The sequence below is a fragment of the Sapajus apella genome, unplaced genomic scaffold (assembly GCF_009761245.1).
Source record: "Sapajus apella isolate SASKATOON/1434 unplaced genomic scaffold, GSC_monkey_1.0 scaffold4, whole genome shotgun sequence".
Lineage (NCBI taxonomy): Eukaryota > Metazoa > Chordata > Mammalia > Primates > Cebidae > Sapajus > Sapajus apella.
This window is the reverse complement of record NW_022436944.1, coordinates 31,278,753-31,299,075: the sequence shown is the minus strand read 5'-3', so window position 1 is coordinate 31,299,075 and position 20,323 is coordinate 31,278,753. Positions and strand designations below refer to the sequence as shown.

The window sequence follows — 20,323 nt, the reverse complement described above, 5'->3', positions numbered from 1 at the left end:
CCAGGATAGGGAGGAAGATAGGAAGGGAATGTCAGAAAGCCCAGAGTAAAAGCAAATAAGAAACTAATGTCCACAATAGAGGAAAACAATGAGAAGAAAAATTAATCCTGCTTTTGTTTTTTATACCCAGTCTCCAAACTAATTGCTTATTTGTTTAATCTGCTTTGACCAGAAGTGTTACTGCACTAAAAATATTCAATGAGTCAGGCCTCCTAATGTAAAATTCAAGCCTATTTGTTCAATGAAATGAGTTTTCATCTACAGTGGGAGAACCAGTTATCTAAGCAGGACCTTCTCAGCAAAGTTACCTCCTAGAATAGAAACGTCAGACGAAACACAGTTTATCTGTGTTGAAAATTTTTCTTCTTTTGTCAGGAGTAGTAGTGGGCTGGAAGTCTTTAGTTGACATTTAAGTAATTAAACTTTGGTTTTTTGATATGGATGTGTTTCATATATTTTTTAAAAAGATGGCCAGGGAGCTCAATCCTTGGTTCCCAACCCCATCACTCATAGCCTCTAGGATCTCACATAGTTTAACCTGAAGCTTTGAGGGTATTTCTGGAGACTGCTCAGCACTGTTTGGGTCTGTCTATAAACCTTTCAGCGTCTGGGTTGGGGCGATAGAAAATGGACTGGTTTCAAGGCGCTAGCAGCCCCTGCTCCTGATTCACCCAGAGCAGATCTGAATTGTTCTCTTTCATGCTTCAGGGAAAACTTTGTTTGGAGAAAGGTTTTCATAGCTTTAAAAAAAATTAGAAAATGACCAATGTTAGTGTAACATTACAGCTGAACAATCCCAGTGAGATGGGGATGGACCCCACATCCTAGATTTCTTCATGTACACCGTAGAGAAGCACTCCCATCTCTACTCTCTTGGGACTACCATATTCAGGCCTATTCCATGTTCTTCATGAGGTGCAGGCTGCCAAATCACAACCCTTGCTCCCTCCTTCCACCTCACACCCCTTCAAAGGCCAATATTCATGTTTGGTAGAACTAAGGGATTTTCTGACTTTTTTTTTTTTTTTTAACCTCTGAGGTCTTTAGAGAAGAGCCTGAAATCACTACAGTAAGAGCAAATTTTTGTTGAACATCTATTATGTGCTAGCACAGTGTGAAGAGGCTAAAAACTTGGTCCTTCCCTAAAGACTTTAGCCTAGTGATGGGGAGCAGAGGTTAGCACCTCGGAAGTTAGATCACAGTGCACTGTGTCCCAACGTGGAGATCACAACCCCAAAGGGCTTTGATTTGGGAGGCAGGAAAGGGCACTCTGGTGGGCGTGGCAGGCAAGGATAAGGAGTGTGGGGCAGTGTGTGGCTCCCTCTGTGCCTTCAGAGGCCAGGAGAGTCATGAAGACAGGTGCCCACAGGGGATGGGCTTCTTGGCAGAGACTCCAAAAGATGAGCTCTTTTTGGATATGGTGAATAGAGCAGTTAGATAAGAGTGGCAAGTTCCTGAGAGGGAGCAGTGGGAAGGAGTCTGGAATGGTCAGTGGCTGTCTCATTGCTGTATGTTAAAGAGGGGATTAGGGCTTTTTCCAGTGGCGAGCCATTGAAGGTTTTGAGCATCAGCGCAACAAAGGTAAAACTGAATTTAGAAAGATTAATGTGGCCACGGAGGAGTTTGAAGTGAAGAAGTTGGAGGTGGACAAGAGAGTTAGGACAGTAAGTGCACGACATACGATGAGATACAGGTGACGAGACCTGTGGCGGGGCAGTGGCAGTGTCACAGGAGCATCGGGGGCTCCTGGGCCTGAGCCACACCATTGGATGGGTAGGCCATGCTTGTCCTCTCTACAGAGTCACCAGGTCTCCTTATCTTTAGGGACAGGGCACCCCATTACTTACTTTCTAGGCTGCTTCAGGTTATCTCAAAATGTTCAAGGCAAACCAGCCGTCTTCTGGGGCATTTATCACTCTCGCCTCTGGGGAACCCAGCTGTTTGCTAGCTTTTCCTTTCTCCAAGCGTATTTGTATCTATCACATCCACCCTGACTTAGTCGACATATTTATATATCCCCTCGAAGATATTTATCAAATAAATACCTGAGGCTGTCACTGGATCCCACTTTTTACATTTACCTTGGGGAATGATGCCCAGTGATTGATTTGCATATGTAAACCGCAGTGGACCCAGAAGGAGAGTTTGGGGTGGTTGCCAAGTCCCCAGCCTGGCAGGTGGGATCTGGTTGAAAGGACCAAGAGACCACACAGAGCACATCTTCAGAACATTTGGGAAATAAATAACATAAGAATTAATATTCCTATTGCACAGCTGAAGAACTTGAGGCCCAAAGAAGACAAGGCATTGGGTTAACCTTAGGCCAAGATCACACAGTAAGCAAACGGCAGAGCCAGAATAGCACACGTCTCTCTGCAGCACCTGGAGGGCCCTGACAATAGCCCTTCTTTATTTCCGCTAACTCCTGCTGCTCTGGGCTGGGCCCTAGGATCCTTACTATTTCTTACCTTACCCGTTTTCTTCACAGCTCTGGTCTGTGCTATAGATCACAGGTAGTTAGTCCAGGGATAATTTGGCTGGGAAATGCTGTTCTAGAGAGAACAGAGGTTAGTATTACCCTGTGATCCAGCAGTTCCAATCCTGGGTTGATTCCCAAGAAATATGCAAACATATGTCTACCCAGAAACTTGTGTATGAATGTTCATAGAAGCATTACTCTTCAACCCAAATATTCCTTGACTGATGAGCATTTGTTCCAGACAAAGCAATGCCCATGAGGGTATAAAAGTGATTACCAAGCCATGGGTGCACACTGTGCAGGTTGGGGCAGCAGCATCTCTCTGGGGGAGGGGTCCCCTGGGAGGACATCCCCCCGCAACACACACTGTATGGAAGAGCCAAGAAAAACTACTCCACCCTGCCCACCCATGAGTTATTGTGCGGGGGAGGCAGATGGCCTCCTCTTTGTATGGGTCTCCTTGGGAATTTTAGATGTGAAAGTCTCTCTCACTGGAGACAGCATTTGCCTTACAGAAGAGTTGCTACAGCGTTTGCCTGAGCTAAAGCAGAGGCAGCTCAGCTGTGACCTGCACCTTCCTGGAGCTGGCCGGCGAGCGATGGCCTCAAACAAGGCTGTCCCTGTCACAATTTCCTCCTACACACACTGTTTTCCCTTTTAGATAAGATTTGGTCAACTCTGAAATTCCAGTTTCATAATTTTTTAACCTCATATATATATATATATATATATATATATATATATATATATATAAAAGTATAATATTGTTTTTGCTGTTCTGGTGTAGATGTGCAGAACCTGCAGGATTATTGCATAGGTACATATATGGCAATGTGGTTTGCTGCCTTCATCCCCCCGTCACCTATACCTGGCATTTCTCCCCATGTTATCCCTCCCCAACCTTCCTACCCACCTCTGTCCCTCCCCTAGTTCCCCCGCCAAGAGATCCCAGTGTGCGATGCTCCCCTCCCTTTGTCCATGTGTTCTCATTGTTCAACACCCACCTATGAGTGGGAACAGGCGGTGTTTGATTTTCTGTTCTTGTGTCAGTTTGCTGACAATGATGGTTTCCAGATTCATCCATGTCCTTACAAAGGACACAAACTCATCATTTTTATGGCTGCATAGTATTCCATGGTGTATATGTGCCACATTTTCCTTGTGCAGTCTATCATTGATGGGAATTTTATAACCTCTTTAAACATTTTGCTCCAATAGATCAACTGAAGTCTGAGTGTATGTGCATTAATTTTAACACAGTGAAGTGTTATATCATTTGTTGGGTCCCAACATGGATTATGGTTAAAACTGTTGAAGAAATTATTTTGGTGCAAAAATCAACTAAAAGATTGTGAAGTATTTTTAATAAGCATTGTAATGTGTTAAAACTTAGTAATTGTCCCAGAAGAAAGCATCAAGTAAATCTCATATTTTTGGAATCTGAGATGCTTAATTGTTGGAGGAGGTTGCCCCTATCAAATAAGAAAAACAAAATGAGTAAGAAGAAACTTTTGAACACAGCCAACTCAATAACTAAATTAAAGGGGTAAGGAATGTCATGAACATAAAATACGTAGCCCAGGTGAACCTGTGATGTGACAGGAAAACTTCTGCACATCAGAACTCTAGAGTCCAGAGTATGGGTTATTAACTGTTGAGATGGATTCCTGCCACCAACTCAGATCCAGCCTGAGTCTCCTGGGACTCATGGTTCCCTTTGGAGCCCTTCATACAAATGGAGGGCTGTCTGGTGGTCTGCCAGGACCCATCTTCAATACTATTGGCAGTGTCCAGTGGTCATGACCAGTTTGGGCCAACATTTGTTTCATGTCATCTGTGAGCTCTTTCATATCTTGCAGCTACGGCCATACTGTCCCTTCAGTTTATTCATATCTCCTTTGTCAGTTCGGGCTAGAACATTCTGTGCTCTTCCTCTGCTGTGTGTGATATACTATCCTGGATCAGTCTGCTTTAGAAGCAATTTGGGAGTAAGTTTTCCCCCAAAGTCTTTGTTGGCAAAAACAGAGACAAAGGACTCACTCACTCAGCCTGCCTTTGTTTTTTCTCCATCCCTGAGCCCCTTGACCAATGATGTTTTAAGTCTCGTTCTGCTTTTGACACATTTACAAGGACTTTTATTGTTGACTATAACTCTGTTCTTCAACACTCTCGTTCTGATTCTGTTTGAACCCTAGTTGATTTTTCCTTGGAGCCTGACATGACACTTGTCTTTGCTCCTTGCTCTCTTTTTTGGGGCCCAGTTCTCTAATGGGTCAGCCTATTCATTTTGCTAAGAAAGAGTGCGGGGCACCTTTGATTCTGTTTGGATTTATTGGGCACCACCTCTGTAGACCTAACACATCTTTCTTGAACCTTCATCAACTTCAAATAACCCCTAAACGAATTCTTTGTCCTTACCTTTTTGAAAGAAGGGTCCATATTTGTTTCTTTGCTAAATTTGAATAATTTTGTGAACTCTTTATTTTCAATTCTTTCTCTCAGTAGAATGTTTAATTTATTTAAAAGCTTTGTATGTGTTTTCAAAAAAGAGACTCTTTCAGGTGTTCAATCAAACTATCCCTTCATCTGAGGAGTACAGAGAAAAGACAACTAGTCAGGACTTACTGCGAGAACCATTGTACTTGGGGGCAAAAGGGGATGCTGCTTTGAATTAATCTCCTCATCCCTCTTTAATATACTTTAGTTTTGCTAGAAGAAGTTGTTGTTTGAGTGAGTACCAGAGCTCATTCTTATTATTTTCTGTTTTATCTGAAAGTTTCATAGCACATAAAACAACAGCTCAAGAGGTGGCATTTACCCTTGGAGGGGGAAAAACCAAATTTATCACTGTAGGTGATTGTTGATGGCAGAGCACTAAACGTTAGCTGCCCCTGATTTTCAGGGAGGATAAGAAATGTTTTCTTGCTTTCTCCCATGTGCTAAATACCATCGCAATAAAATGTAAACCATTTAATGTGACCTGTGTGAGAACACACAGTCTTCCACAGGACCTGTGACCCTCATGTCATTGCCATAAATCTGCGAAATGCAGACAGGATGGTCATCATCCTCTGGCAGCTCCCCCTAGACCTGTATACCAGCTGACTGCTGGGGAGATCTGTATCGTGTGTGGTGACAGGAGCATTTCTCTCCATGGATTTCGGCTGTCGGTTGCCTCTGTATCACTGCCCTGTGACTGCCTCTTTACTATCTATCCCAACTAGACTCCAAGAACCCGAAGTACAGGGCTGTAACTTTCTTACTTGTTCTTCTGTCCCCAGTGATTAGAACAGGACTGGCACAGTGTTTGGCAAATATCTTGAGTTTCTAATGATGGCTTTCCAGAGACAAGGAGAACCAAGCCCAGCAAAATCATCAATCCGTTAGCATTGATCTTTCCACTTTTAAATACATGATGTTTCAGCTCTCAAGACAGAGGAACCATGAAATCCTGTGTGAAACTGACATGATTCACAACATGTAAGTTGTGCCTCCACAGAGGTCTGCAAGGGCAGCCTGAGAGACACAGCCTGCAGTGGAAGGAAAGAGCTCTCAGGAGCTTTTTGTTCACCCTGCCTTTGTGGACCCATTGGGATCCCCAAATGATCTGGACTGATTCCGGGAAACTGCCTCGCCTTCTTTGAACGGTCTTTATCCTCCTCCTGACTCTGTCCCATGATTGCAGGGTGCTGGAAAAGATGATCACAGGCCATCCACATATTTAACCATCGAGCCTTGTTGCTAAGTCCAGGGCTCAGTTCTTAGTTTCATTTTACCTGACTTAGCAGCAGCATTTAAAGTATTCGCTCCTCCTAGGAGCACCTCATTTCCACTTGGTTTCTAGGAGATCACACACTCCTGGTTTTTCTTCTACTTCATTGGCCTTTCCTTCTCAGACTTCTTTCATGTTTTCTCCTCATCTTCTGAATCTTGGATTGTTTTTTCTATTCTATTGATGCTCTTGGTGATCTCTGCAAGTTCCACTGATTTCAATATCTGTGAAATATTGGTGACTCCAAATTGGTCTGCAGCGTGGACCTTAAACACCTATCTGGTACTCAGCATCTGCTCTGGGACACCTTGGACATCTCAAATCTAACAGTTCTGAAGTGGAGCACCTCATCTCTCCCCCCAAAGTGCTTCTAGAAACATCTTCCTGATCTCAGTTAATGGCAGCCCCATTCCTCCAGATGTTTAGGCCAAAACCCTTGTAGTCACTTGACTCTTCTGTTTCTTCCACATCCCATGTTCATGGAAGTATGCTAAATATATCCAGAATCTGCTCATTGCACTGCTCAGGCCAGATCTCAGCCCCTGTTGTTTACCAGCGATATTACTGCAGCAGTGCTGTGGTTGGCTTCCTGCGTCTACATGGACCCTGAATTCTATTTGGAACACAGCAGAGGGTGATAATAGTATCATATAATTCAGGTTACATCACTGTCTTGTTGACAGTCCTCCTGTGGCTCCCGAGCTTGCTCAGGGTAGAAGCCAAACTCCTTTTAGTGTCCCTCAGGGCCCTGCCTCCTGTGGATTCCTGTCTTCTCGGATCCTACTGACTCCCTGATGCCCCCAGATCAGCCCCTTTATCCTGGCTGCTCCAGATATCAACTCGGCTCCCTCCTTCCCCTCCTTCAACCCTGTGCTCCTGTATCTGCTTCTCAGGTGGCCTTCCCTAACCTCCCACCTCCCACCTCTGGCATTCTGTGTCCCCTCCGCCACTCCATTTTTTTCACTGTACTTAATATACTTTAACATAATGTATCATTCATTTATTACCTGTAGTCTCCGCTGAATCCCTCCACTAGAAAGTAAGCTCTATGAGAGCAAGAAATTTTATTTTATTCACTATGGTGCCACTAGAACCTAAAAAGTGACTGCTACGTGGAAGAGGCTCAATAGATATGCTTAATTAATGAATTAACCTGAGTTACAGATACTACTAAGTTGGGAGCAAGAGAAAATATACTTGATGTCTCAATCAAGATAAAAAATTGTTTCTACTTACTAAATGAATAGGGCAAATGTAACACCATAAAGGATGAGATACATGAACATTCCCATTGTCAAAGCCAAAAGCTGACTCTACAGACAAAAGGTGAGGAGCATACCCTGGGGAAACCTAAAGGTTCTATAGAACTGCCAGTTCAGGATTGAATAGCGGGACATGTTTTTGATCCAAAGGCTAATGGTCATATTAATAGATATATAGTACACATATCATGGTAGGTATTAGTTTTATTCTAATCTTTGCTGCTCAAACAGTGGAAAGAGGATTGGGTTCGCCTCTGAGCCTCACGCCTAAAGAGAATTTAGGGAACATGGTCCTGTTTGGAAAAGAACCATCTTGAGTGGCATGTAATGATCATGGGAGAAATATTTGACTATTTTTTTTCAGCAGGAATAGCTCAAGGAAGATCTAACTAGTTTCCTTAGATATTTGACAAGACATTTTATGGGAAAGGGAACATCCTTTCTTACTTCAGTTGGCAGAATGGAAACCAGTGGGAAGAAGATAACTTTCAAATAAACATAGAAAGATATGTAAATTGGTGAGACTCACCCAAGTATAGAACATCAGCTCTTGGAGGCAAGAAGTCTCTCCTCCCTGGGGGCACAGCAGGAGCTTGGCAGCAAATTCCTGACAGGGAAGTTGTAGGGGGAATGAGAACTGCATTAATTTAGAACCTCCAGGAAGCAGACACCAAGATGGGATTTGATGTATGAAAGATTTTCTGGGGAAATGAGATAGGAGCCAGAGGAGGCTGGGAGAGCCATTGGACCTCAAGAAAGGTCTGATCTCTGTAAAGGAGAGAGGGAAGGATAGAGGATTGGGTGGGTTAGGAAGAGCTTTAGACTGCTGTGTGGGTCATAGGGTAGTGATGGAAAGGCCACTGGGGAGTTTTTGAGTGAGAGTTGCGCATCAGAATAGTCCCATATATTGCAGGAATGGGTCTGCCATGGCATCCCTGCTGCTCTCAATCATTGGCTGGGAGCAGCCTGTGGGAATCAGGGCCTCTGTGTGAGTATGGTGATGGACTGCAGAGTGCAGAAACTGGGGCAGTTAGTTAATTACTCTCCAAGGAGTAGGAACTCTGAGAGTTGCATTTCACAGCCAACGCAAGGGCTCTAATGGGAACAGTGCATACCTGCCTTCAAGGTCCCAGAGGACACTCTGGTTCTGAGTCCTTATCATACTTCTCACTTTTTATGGCTTTCCTGGGCTAGGAGCATCTTGAGAACAAGTCCTCTGCATCCTCTCCCCCAGCAGCTGCACGTAGTAGGGACTCACTGAGGGTCCAATGAGTAGTAGAGAAAGCAGCAGCCCCCTTGTGACTCCGTAGCTATGCTGTGTAATTCCAGGTCTTGGAGGGCAACCTGTTAACTTAAATTGAGGATAGTAAATGTCACTCAGCCATGGTCCCCAGAGAAACCATTGTAAAGTGGAGTTCGAGTGAGGAAAAGACCTTCATTACTGCAGAAGTGCCAGGAGTAAACAGAGCAGCCCGTGAGCACAGCACAGATTGAAGCCTCATCCATTGCCCGTTCTTCCCCTAGAAAGACAGCCCTCATTTATTACTTCCAGACTGTTTTCATTTTACTTGTACCATGTGAAAAATGTTGAATTGGGAAATAATATTATTTCCAAACAGAGATTTCTGAATCAACTTTACAGATTTTAGAATTATCTTGTTTCCAAATATTTGATGTGTTTGTCATTTCTTCATTTATACATGTGAACTCCTCATTGCAAATGCCCTCATTTGGAAAACTCTGACAGAACCTCCTGTTGTTTGTCTGTGTTCATGTCTTTTTGATACACACCTCCTCTCTTCCTTTTAAAGTATGATAAAATCTTACTTGCAGTATCAAAAGAGATGTTTGCTAGAATGTTCCTTTCTGTTGTTTAGTAATTCTGTACCAACTGGTTCTACTGTCTCATTATCACCTCTTGTCCCGGGTTCTCATCTCTGCAATAGCCCAGCCCAAAACTGCAAGACTGAGGTTTCTCCAGCATCTTCTTTTCAAAAGCATTACAGTGTTCCTCCTTTCCTCCTGTCTTTTCCTTTGATTCCTCCAATCAATCTCTTGTTTTGGTCAAGCCTTGCTGCCTCTGAAAGTCCCATGTCCATTCCAGCTCCTGTGTACACATGTTCCCTCTCCTAAATTGCTACCTTGTCTCTCCTCTGTTATCCAAACTCCATTGATTCTACAAAACCCACAGGAAGTTCTGCAGATCCAGCTCAGCTATTGATAAAGAAGGGGCAGAACCTTCTTTATCAAAATGGCAAAACCCAATGCCATTTTTCTCCCTACTTACCTCTGAAAGATGGCCCTTCCCCTGTAATTGAGTGTCTGTTCAGCTACCCTGTTTCTTCCTCTCTCCACAGCCCCCTCCACCGTTCCCATCATGCACCAAGTTAGTGCCACTATGAGGAGCATCACCTTGTCATGGCCACAGCCGGAGCAGCCCAATGGCATCATCCTGGACTATGAGATCCGGTACTATGAGAAGGTGAGCCAGCTCTGCCTGCAAGCTTTCAAGACCCAGGGCCAGCCACTGTTCCATGATGGTTGCTAGCTGAAAGCACAAAGGAGACAGGCTGGAGGACATCCTGAGGGAGGGAGGATTCTGGTGGCAGAGGCCAGAAGGTCCCTGGGAGAGTTCTCCAGGTCTGTCCTGGCAAAAGCCTTGTTCAAAGCCCAGGCACGTTCTGTGCCAACTAAGGAGAGAAACTTCCAGTCCAGCATCTTGTAATCTGGATAGTTCACTGGCTGGGAAGGACCAGTCTGATTCTTCCAGACACATGTTTGATATACTAATGCAGATGCCACAAAACTGCCAGGGGTCCCGAACCTTCAGAGGAGTGTGTGGTTTGGTAGGTCAGTGTTTTTCAAAGTGTTTAACTGTGCACCTCCAAAATAAGTTTACTTACAAGTTATATGCACGTACTACTGCACTAATATGTTTGTGGAGGATAAAAAACATGTAAAATGAACATTTAAAAGGAGGAGATAAAAATTAACAGAAATAAACATCCATATATGATTTTCCTTGACTACTCTTTAGCAGCTGCTGCTGGGGATGGCAGTGGGGCATGTGCTGCCAAGAAAAGAGAATTGGTGCCTGGCAGAGCTGGCCTCTGGCCTCCCTCTTACCAGGCTGAACTGCGGCATTTACAAACATCTTAGGAAAATGTAGTGTCTTCTGTTTTAACCCAACACATTATTTGTAAAAAACACACTATTCGTTCACTGATTGGTTCAGTAAGTACTGTCAGCTATTTGGCAGGTACTGTATTCTAGGATATATTAGTGATCAAACAGACAAAGATTTCTGCCCTTGAGGAGCTTACTTTCCAACAGAGGGAAATAGACAATAAACAGTGAACAGAATAAATTAGCAAATCATATAGTATGTTAGAAAATGAGCAGCATAGAGGAAAAAAGAAAAAAAATAGGGTAAATGGGATTAGGAGGGTCAGGCTTGGGAAAGAGCAGGTTGCAGAATTAAATAGAGGGGTAGAGATAGGCCTCTTGGAGAAGGTAAGATCTATGTAAACCTGAGGAAAGTAAGATTGCTGTGAAGCAGATGTCTGGAGGCGGAAAGGGCAATAGCCTATGCAAAGGTCCTGAGGCAGGATCATGACTGGTGAGTCAATGAGCAGAAAGGAAACCAGCATGGCTGAAGTGATGCAAGAAAGTGGGGAAATAATAGACAGATGAGAGAGGTTGCCAGAGGAGGTCGTCAGGTCAGTAGTTCAAGACCAGCTTGACCAATATGGTGAAACCCTGACTCTACTATAAACACAAAAAATTAGCCAGGAGTGGTGGTGGGTGCCTGTGATCCCAGCTACTCAGGAGGCTGAGGCTGGAGAATCACTTGAACCCAGGAGGTAGAGGCGGTGAGCCTAGATTGTAGGTGACAGAGCAAGACTCTGTCTCCAAAAAAAAAAAAAAAAAAAGACTGGAGCTTTTCCACTGAGTGAGATATGGAACTACAGCAGTTTGAAGAGCGGAGAAGAGACAAGATCTCACTTATATTTGACCAGATCATTTAAGCTGTTCCACTGAAAATAGGGCCTCGTAGATCTACAATCATTAATAAGGATGATGGTGGCTTGAGTCAGGGTAATAGCAGAGGGCTATTGAAATGTAGTTGATTTCCAGATATGTCAGCTTTAAGGCAGAGCCAACAGGATTTCCAACAACTTGGAGTTTGGGCATGGGAAGGTTTTAGCCTGAACCACTAGAAGATGTAGCTGCCACTGACAGGGAACCACTTCAGTGGCAGCTACGGGGGATCACTAGAAGATGTAGCTGCCACTGACAGGGAACCACTTCAGTGGCAGCTACGGGGAACCACTAGAAGATGTAGCTGCCACTGACAGGGAACCACTTCAGTGGCAGCTACGGGGAATCACTAGAAGTGTAGCTGCCACTGACAGGGAACCACTTCAGTGGCAGCTACGGGGGATCACTAGAAGATGTAGCTGCCACTGAAGGGGAACACCATGGGTAGAGTGTATTTCATGTGAGGAAAGGAACTGAAGTTTAGCTCAGTGTCTAAAATGCTTGCAAAACGCCCAAGAAGAGATGTAGGGTAGGCAGCAAGAGGTGCACATCTGGAATTTGAAAGAGAAGCCTGGGTGAAGGTGTCCATCTGGGGCCTGTGAGTATGTAGATGGTATGAAAGTCCTGAGCCTCGGTGAGGTCTTACAGTAGGTCCATGGAAACAGAAACAGGGGCCTATAGCCTGCAACAGTGAGGCTGTGCTGAGTCGTGGGGCGTGGCTGCAGTGGAAGCAGAAGCCCTAGTTTCCAGTGCCCTGTGCAGCTAACGAGCCACAGAGCTGTGGTCCAATTACTTAACCACTCTAGGTCACAGTTTTCACATTTATAGAGTGGTAGCCATTTACTTCCTTAAAAGCGGAGGTCCAGCTGGATCACCAATCTAGTCTGTAAGGAGGATGCCCTTCAACCATTAGAGCCGAACTCGCAAGCAAGGTGGAGGATTAAGCAGCATTCTATTCTGCTTAGAGAATATTGGGTCTTGTAAAGAGTTGCTTCAGATAATTCAGTGAATTGGAAATAACTTGAACCAGCTGAATTCATAAGTACCTGTTATGTCTGATCTGTTTTGAATTTAGGGCTCTTACTTGCTGAATATTTTTTGTCAGTTTATAAAGTAAATGTTGACTTTTTAACATGTTTTAGAAGGAAGTGTTTAGACTAACTGACCACATGGTCTCATTCTGTCATCAAAGTTGACCTAACAAGGGTCCACTTAGCTCCCCTTTCGACACACATGAACTTGTAGCTCCATTGAAATAACACCTCATCTCAGAAAAATAATAATTTTTCCCCAGTGTGCACCTATTGTGTGCCAGGGATTTTATAAACATTGTCTACTTCCCCCTCATACGCCAGTGTGGTAAATGTTAGTATCATTGCTATGGGTAGACATTTTTAAAAGGCAAACAAAGAGCTTAATAAAACAAAAACCTTGTCCAGAGTCCCACAGCTGGGAAGCGGGCCTGGGTCCTTTGCCCCGCAGCAGGTGGTGGTGCTGGGAATGGGCAGAATATATTGGAGACTGCATACTCCTCCTCATCTGCTGTGCCCAGGGCAGTCACTTCAGTGCGCAGCCGGGGTAGGGGTCAAGGGCTTAATGACAGGCCAAGCACTGAAGCCATGAGGCTCGCACCTGTGTGCCTCAGCTCCTTCCTCTCGAACCAGCCCAAGCTCCTCCACTGCCTTTCCCTGTGCAGCTTTTCCTTGAAAACTGTAATTAACCTCAACTTCTTATGCTATGAAAGCAGCTTATTCTCCCATTCAGGCTACCTCCCTGCTCCTTAGTAATTTGTACTAATTATTAACAGACACACATACACAGCAGCCCAATGCCTGCAGCAGCTTCCACACCTCAGTGAAGCAAATTATTGTCCCCACTCCAGAGGAGAGAATGCTTTCCTTGGGAGCACAGAAGGTTCTTTGCCCAAACATTCATTACCATTCAGTATGTTAATGTGGAACCCTCCTTCACTTATGAAGTGCTTGACTATAAAGTACATTACATTGTTTTGACTATTCCTAATGTGACCAGAGAAAAAGATATTAGCCCATGAGAGCCTTTTGAAACAATGATGATAAAAATTTATCATATGTTGAGTATCTATTATGTGCTAGATATACACAGATATATTAGCTCTGATCCTTAAAGGAAAAAATAAGTGTATACTTGAAAACATATATAACCAATTTATAGATGATGGAGCTAAGTCATAGAAATGTTAAATGACTTACCCATAACAACACAGGTCAGAGCTAGGGAGTCACAGAAGAAGAACTTAACACATTTTTATTATACTTCAGTGGTGGAAACTTCTGAGTTTGATAGGAGAGTAGGTGCAAGCACCCTGTGGCTCCCCAAATAAGAGATTGTATCTTAATAATGAATCCAAATACTTGCGGAAAGAATGATCTGCCTACCTGCTCCATGTGGTCTTGGAATCCTGGTCTTTAGAAGATGTAGACACAAATAGAATTTAGCCCAGTAGATGTCCTGGATTTGGTCCAAAGAAGCAAACCCCATTGTTTCTTCATCTTATGCCATCTCCTCTCCCTGCAGGGAAGTCCCAGCCCCTTCATCTAGACCAAGAGTCAGTAAGCTTTTCTTATAAAGAATCAGATAGTAAATAATTTAGCCTTATGGGCCATGCGGTTTTTGCTCCAACTACTATAGTCAACTCTGCTTTTGTAGCAGGAAAGTAACCGTAGGTAATATGCAAATTGATAAGCCTGGCTGGGCTCCAATGGAACATTATCAGAAAAGGTAGCTGGCCCATGAGGGCAGTTTTGCAACTCCTGAAAACCCTCCATGGGTCTCCTGCTCCACATAACCCTGGGTTTGCACTTAGGACCCCTCTCAGTTTCACTCTGAGCATAGAATGATGCAGCATTTGCTTCCTCCACCAGTTCATTAATAGAGAGCTCAGATGCCATCGAGCTGATGACACTCCCAGTGCCTTTCCCATGTTTATCTCCTTCCCCATTTTAAACATTTCCATTCATCATTCTCTCTTGTTTACTGTCGTGTAGCACTTTTCACTCCTGGTGTCAGTGCTTGTAGGCAAACCATGGGAGGAGCATCTACATCTGCTCTCAGCTGTCTTAATGATTAAGTGTTTATGGTTACTCGCTCTTCATAATAACTATATAGGCTAGGACTGGCTGGTTTAGACCTTGGGAATTCTTACCTTTCAAATTTTAGGACCATTTTCTCATAGAGACTCTTTCAGACCTTGGCAACATCTTGTGCTCAATCGATTGGTTCGAATAACTGGACCAAAGTGTGCTGTTTATTCACTCATTTAGCATGGAGTTGTTGAGCGCCCAGGCGGTACGAGCAGTGTGCTGCATGTTGGGGTGGGGAAGGAGAAATGAGGGAGACATGCTCTCTGCCCTCAACAGCTGCATCCTCTATCCTCCATCCTCTGTCTCCTACATGCTTATAATCAGTCATAAGCAACCAATTAAAAAAAAAAAGCAACGTTGTTCATGGCTCTTACTGATTTGCCTGAAATTGATTAATGATTTTGTGGGGAACAAGAACTAATATTCATTTTAATCAATGAACTTCTTCAAGAATGTTTGGACTATAAAGTGATTATAGAGTAATGTTTGGTCCCCACAATCCAAATACCAATGATGTATTAAAACAGTTTTTCAATAACAGCTATCCAGTCAGTGCCTCGCATTTATCAACCAGTGCCTGATTTCAGCAGATTCTAGTAAAGCCAGAGGATTCAGGCAGCTGCTTGGATTTTGTAGCAATGGAATTTTGTTCTTATTTGCAAGGTAACTTGGTGATTGTTATAGTTTCGGATCTCAGATCTCCACTGTGTCAAATAGAAATGATCAAAGTTCTAGATGACATCTCTCCTATAGTGAAAAAACATCTTCTTTCTTCTGAATCCCTGATTGGAGGTAGGGAGGATCTCCTGTTTAAATAGATCAAATAGTGGGTGGGCAGTTCCTCTGCAGGCAGTCTCTCCCAGGGCCCAATAGACATCCCCTTCATTAGAATGAGAATGAGTTTCTTTGTAACTTTCAACTGTGTGTTTGAGCTGACCTGAGACCTGTGGTCCCCCACAACTGCTTCTGAATCATTTATGGCCATTTCTATGCCACCCACACTTCAGATATGCCAATTACTTGCAGTCTCCTGAACTCCTGTAGGCTTTGTTTTTGCATGTTTAATTCTGTTCTCACTCTCCACATTCATCCATGTGGCTAATTTATTTCATCTTTTGTGACTCAACTCAGGTCACCCTTTTCTGGAGTTGCTCTGTATTTCCCCCCAAGTCTGCACTGGATGGTCCCCTGCTGTGCCCCCACAATCCCCTGAACTGCTCTCTGCCAAGTCACTCAATCAACACTCCTATTGATTTACCAGTCCACCCATAAGATATTACGTCCCCATAGGAAAGGGACCAGGTCTTTGTACCTACAGCCCATTTATAGCACCCAGGCAGAGTAGTGTGTCATAAATGTACTGCCTGGCCAAATGAATGAATGAGTGATTAAATACACATCAGGTCATCTTTAACTTAGCAAAGTAGGCTTTTATATATTCTAAACAATGGAAATTTCTTATCACTGTACTATATTCTTTACATATATTTACATAAAATATGTTCTTTATGTATTTTAAACAATGGGAATTTCTTATCACTGTACTGTATCCTAGCTCAACTACCTGTTTCTTCTGTCATTTACTGAGGATATAGCTTGCAATTTCCCCACATTTGTAAAGCATGCTGTGCCTAGAACTCATCACAGTACCCCAGATCTGCACAAGAGGTTGGGCACCTCCCCTCCTAGTGATCTAAGCTCTTCATTTTCACTAAATATCCCCATTTTTCTCTAGAATTCATTGTGCTGGCAAAGGCAGGCCCAGGCTCTAAGCTTCTGTTCATGCACACTTGCAGATAACTCAGAATCTCTGCAGAGAAAAGATACACTCATGTGAAAAGGATTGGAGGCCAGGCTACAAGTTCATGTGTATATAAGAAGGCGCTGGGGTGAGGTATGATTCGGAATGACGGTGGTGTAGACAGTCCATATCCCAGAGTGGGGAGAGAAGCCTTCCTAGAGAGGAGGCCTTGGGAAATATAGGCTTAAGCAATTTGGAGGGAGTAGAGGAGCCCTGGCAAGAGACATTTTCGACAGAGAAAACAGCTAAGCAAATGCCTGCTGGCCAAGGTGTGGTCCCCGGGTTTAAAGGAATGTGAGAGATTGGAATTGACTTCATTATGAAGGACTTGCAGATTTATATTTAAGAGTTTTGCCTTTGTGTGATGTTAGTTTTAGGGAAGATCAGAGACCTTTTAATAAAAGAAGTGTGGCATTGGGTGGGGTTGATGGGGAGCATCAGGAAAGATAGGAGGCTGCAAAAGTCCAGGCACAAATCACATATTCAATAAGTGCCCTTTTAAGGCCACTCATCATGGGCAAAACGGTCATGCTTCTGAAAACCAGAAGCAACTCTCTGCACATCGGAGGACTCAACTGTGCAGATGACAGGGACCATAGAGGTCAGCACAGAAAGCACTGGAGAGAGTGACAGACAGGAGAATGAGGCTGACCCCGAGTCGGTAGGGAGGTTGAGGACGCAGGGCTTGCTCTCCAAGGAGAAGGGACACGCCCACTCTGAATGCTGGTGGGAAGTAGCTAGGGGATGCACATCCAGACACAGGGCGAGGTGAGGGCAAAAGCAGGTGTGGAGGGCAGTCCAGAATGGCCTCTATCTCTTCAGCAGAGTGGACAGAAAGCCTTTTTGCATGAGCACTTGGAGGAACTGAAGGGTAGTGATGCAGAGCAGCCAGTTTGGGGAGTAGCTAGGGAGATCCTGAGTCAGGAGAGAAAACAGGACAACTCAGCAGAAGCAAGACAGAGGGGCAGGCAGGGGGCACATGGGTGGTTGCCTAGTTTGCTTCTGCTGATCAGAGACTTGAGGGGTTTTGCAAAGCTGGATGTGCTATATTATTTCACCTCTGAACCCTGGGGGAGTAGGACTAGAGAATGACTATAAGCCTCCTTGCTAGTCCCTGAGCACTCAGCCATTTCCCCAGGCGTCTTTCTTCAGGGTGTGGCCGCCTCATAGTCTAGACCTGACCCTACATTCCCTTGACCCAGATCAGACTTCTTGTCCCCATCCAGAGGAATGGCCTGGGGCTGATGACAACTTCTAGCAGATCTTCAGGACCAAGAATGGATGGGGCCTGAGTACTCCAGGGCAGAGTGGGCTGGGGGTGTAACCTTCAGGAGTGGAATGGTGACCCTTTCCCTTGCTTTCTTTCAGGAACACAATGAGTTCAACTCCTCCATGGCCAGGAGTCAGACCAACACAGCAAGGATTGATGGGCTGCGGCCTGGCATGGTGTATGTGGTCCAGGTGCGCGCCCGCACCGTTGCTGGCTACGGCAAGTTCAGCGGCAAGATGTGCTTCCAGACTCTGACGGATGGTAAGGGTGGAAGAGGGCAGTGGCAGAATCCCAGGCAGGCAGTGTGGGAAAAGAAGTAGCCCCAAAGATGCCGCACTAGCCAAAAGGACAATCTCCAACTGGATTCCAATAGAATTCCCTTCAAATGGTTTGCCTCCCAGCAGAGCCATGTAGATTTTTCAGAAGTCTGGCTCATTTCTCTCCCAACATCTGATTGGCTTTGCCTTTGAAGGTCTCTTGCCATGTGTAATCTTGCATTTCAGCAATGAGGCTCATACCTGTCTCATGGGGCCCGTGTGCCCTCTTGCCTCTGTACCGAAGTCTGGATGCCTCGGCTTCACCCTCATGCCCACTTCACTCCTCCATGCTTGTTGTCTGAAAGCTGAGCTCATGGCCCAGTTTCATGAGCTGAGGTCTTCAGGGAGGAAAGGGAAAGACAAAATGTTGGATATGGCAGTCTCATGTACCTGGGATCTCAGAAATTTGAAGCAACTTCACATGTGACCCCCAGTATGTCCTGCTCAGATGTCTCCAGATAGTACAGCCAAGATGTCCTCAAGGCCAGAAAGTCTACCACCATAAATATACCTCTACCTTTGGGTTTTATTAGTGCCCTATAATATCTATCTGCCCCAGTCCTCTGAGACTACCCCTCTCAATAGTTCTGAAAAATCTGATTTCCCAATAGCCTCAGCATTGTTCTTGAGTGTATCTATCTGACTGTGCCTACTACTGTCTCTCTTAACTAGCCATTTACAGTAGTTTATGTACTCACTTGTATATCTGCCTACCTACCTATATATCTATATTTATTATTCGCTGATGAGCTGTTTCCTGATAGTATTCCAAATGTCAGTCTATTCCTGACTCCCCAAATTAAAAGCTTTCCATTTTTCCTTCGTTAATTAAATTATACATAAAACAGTCTGTCCTTTTATAGCATTTTATTTTAGGCCAATGCTGTTAGACTGGGTGTTTGATAGGGCTTGAGATTTTATCTTGATGCACATTGCATTTTTCTTAAACAATTTTGAAATTAATTGGAGACATTTGAAATCAGGTAGTTTTTTTTTTAATACAAATCGGGATGTTGATGTTCTTGTGAAAAAATTGTAAGAGAGGCCAATGCTGGTGGACACTCTGGAGTGAGGACCTTGCCTTAAAGCTGAGAGGCAGCTGTGTCCATATGGTGCCCACCGCTTCCCAGTGTTTCTAACCTGGATGCTTTAATGTGAACTGCATGGCCCCTGTAAGATTGGAGTTTGCAACCTATTTTGAGTTTATTTGAGGTGAACTTTCTGCCCTATTTTGAGGATGGTGAAGTGGGGTAGAGTGGTGAGCCAGTTCATTCAGATTAATAATGCTGGTGGAATGAAAGGAACGCAGACTGTCTTCTTTTTTCCTTAAGGACTCTGTCCCCCTCTTTGCACCTCACCTACTGTCTAGATTTATAGGCACTCTGACATCAGCAGCAACACAGGATTAAAAGCCCAAAACTCAAAATGCTCTGAGTGCTGGTCTCTTGGCAATTCTACTAGACAAATCAAGAAGTAAAACATTTCTCCCAAGAAGGCTATTTCTTTTACATTTGGCAGTTAAGTTTTGCAAACCCAAGAGGGGCTGGATATAAGAGAGTTCTGGTAAGTGGCCAAATTTGGGAGTATTTATCTTAATGACTGAGGTTCACACATGGGTAGTAATTGTGTTCGCTGGGGCAGCAGGCCTGTCTGCAGAATGAAGGTAGTCAGAAGGCTGATCGATGATAGGCTCGTTGGGGCAGGGAGGACCTGAGGAACCCCACCCAGAGTCAATAGCCACACTCTGGACTGGTGATCTCCACATAGGGCAGACACACTATGGTCCTGGGCTGCTCTTAGCTACACCGTTCTGATCTTTGACTTAGCGGCCTAATTTTAAAAAAATCGTTTAAGTTTCATATTACCTTATGAAGTTTTTAATTTATAAAGACATTGTTAAAAATGCTTCATTGTGGTTCCCTGTATATTTTTTGTTGCCAAATTTATGTTTTAAACACATATATTACAGAAAGCTCTCAGCTGAGGGCAACTGAAAATTTACCTTCAGTCTTTAAAACCCTAGAGAGTGGGAGGCATCAAGAACCAACATCCTTGTTCTTAGAAATCTTTCTCCGCCCACATGGTTGAAGGAGAGTTCAACTATCAAAGAGCAGACATCCTGCTCTTCACCCAGAGGTTCTGATTCAGTAGATCTGAAAAGGGGTCAGAAATAGTCATGTTTGACAGCCAGGCTCAGGTAATTATGATAGCTCATGGGGAACCTCACTTTAAGTATTGCCAGCCAGGCATGGTGGCTCA

At 44.1% G+C, this 20,323-nt stretch overlaps 1 protein-coding gene across 1 annotated transcript in view; it reads left to right on the top strand.

The window, feature by feature from the left end:
* EPHB1 (EPH receptor B1) overlaps nt 1-20,323 on the top strand; it is a 436,638-nt gene that overhangs the window by 329,583 nt on the left and 86,732 nt on the right. The window contains exons 6-7 of the mRNA XM_032265843.1: nt 9,871-9,995; nt 17,846-18,008. Of these exons, the coding sequence (XP_032121734.1) occupies nt 9,871-9,995; nt 17,846-18,008 (288 nt within the window). The remainder of the gene's footprint in view (nt 1-9,870; nt 9,996-17,845; nt 18,009-20,323) is intronic.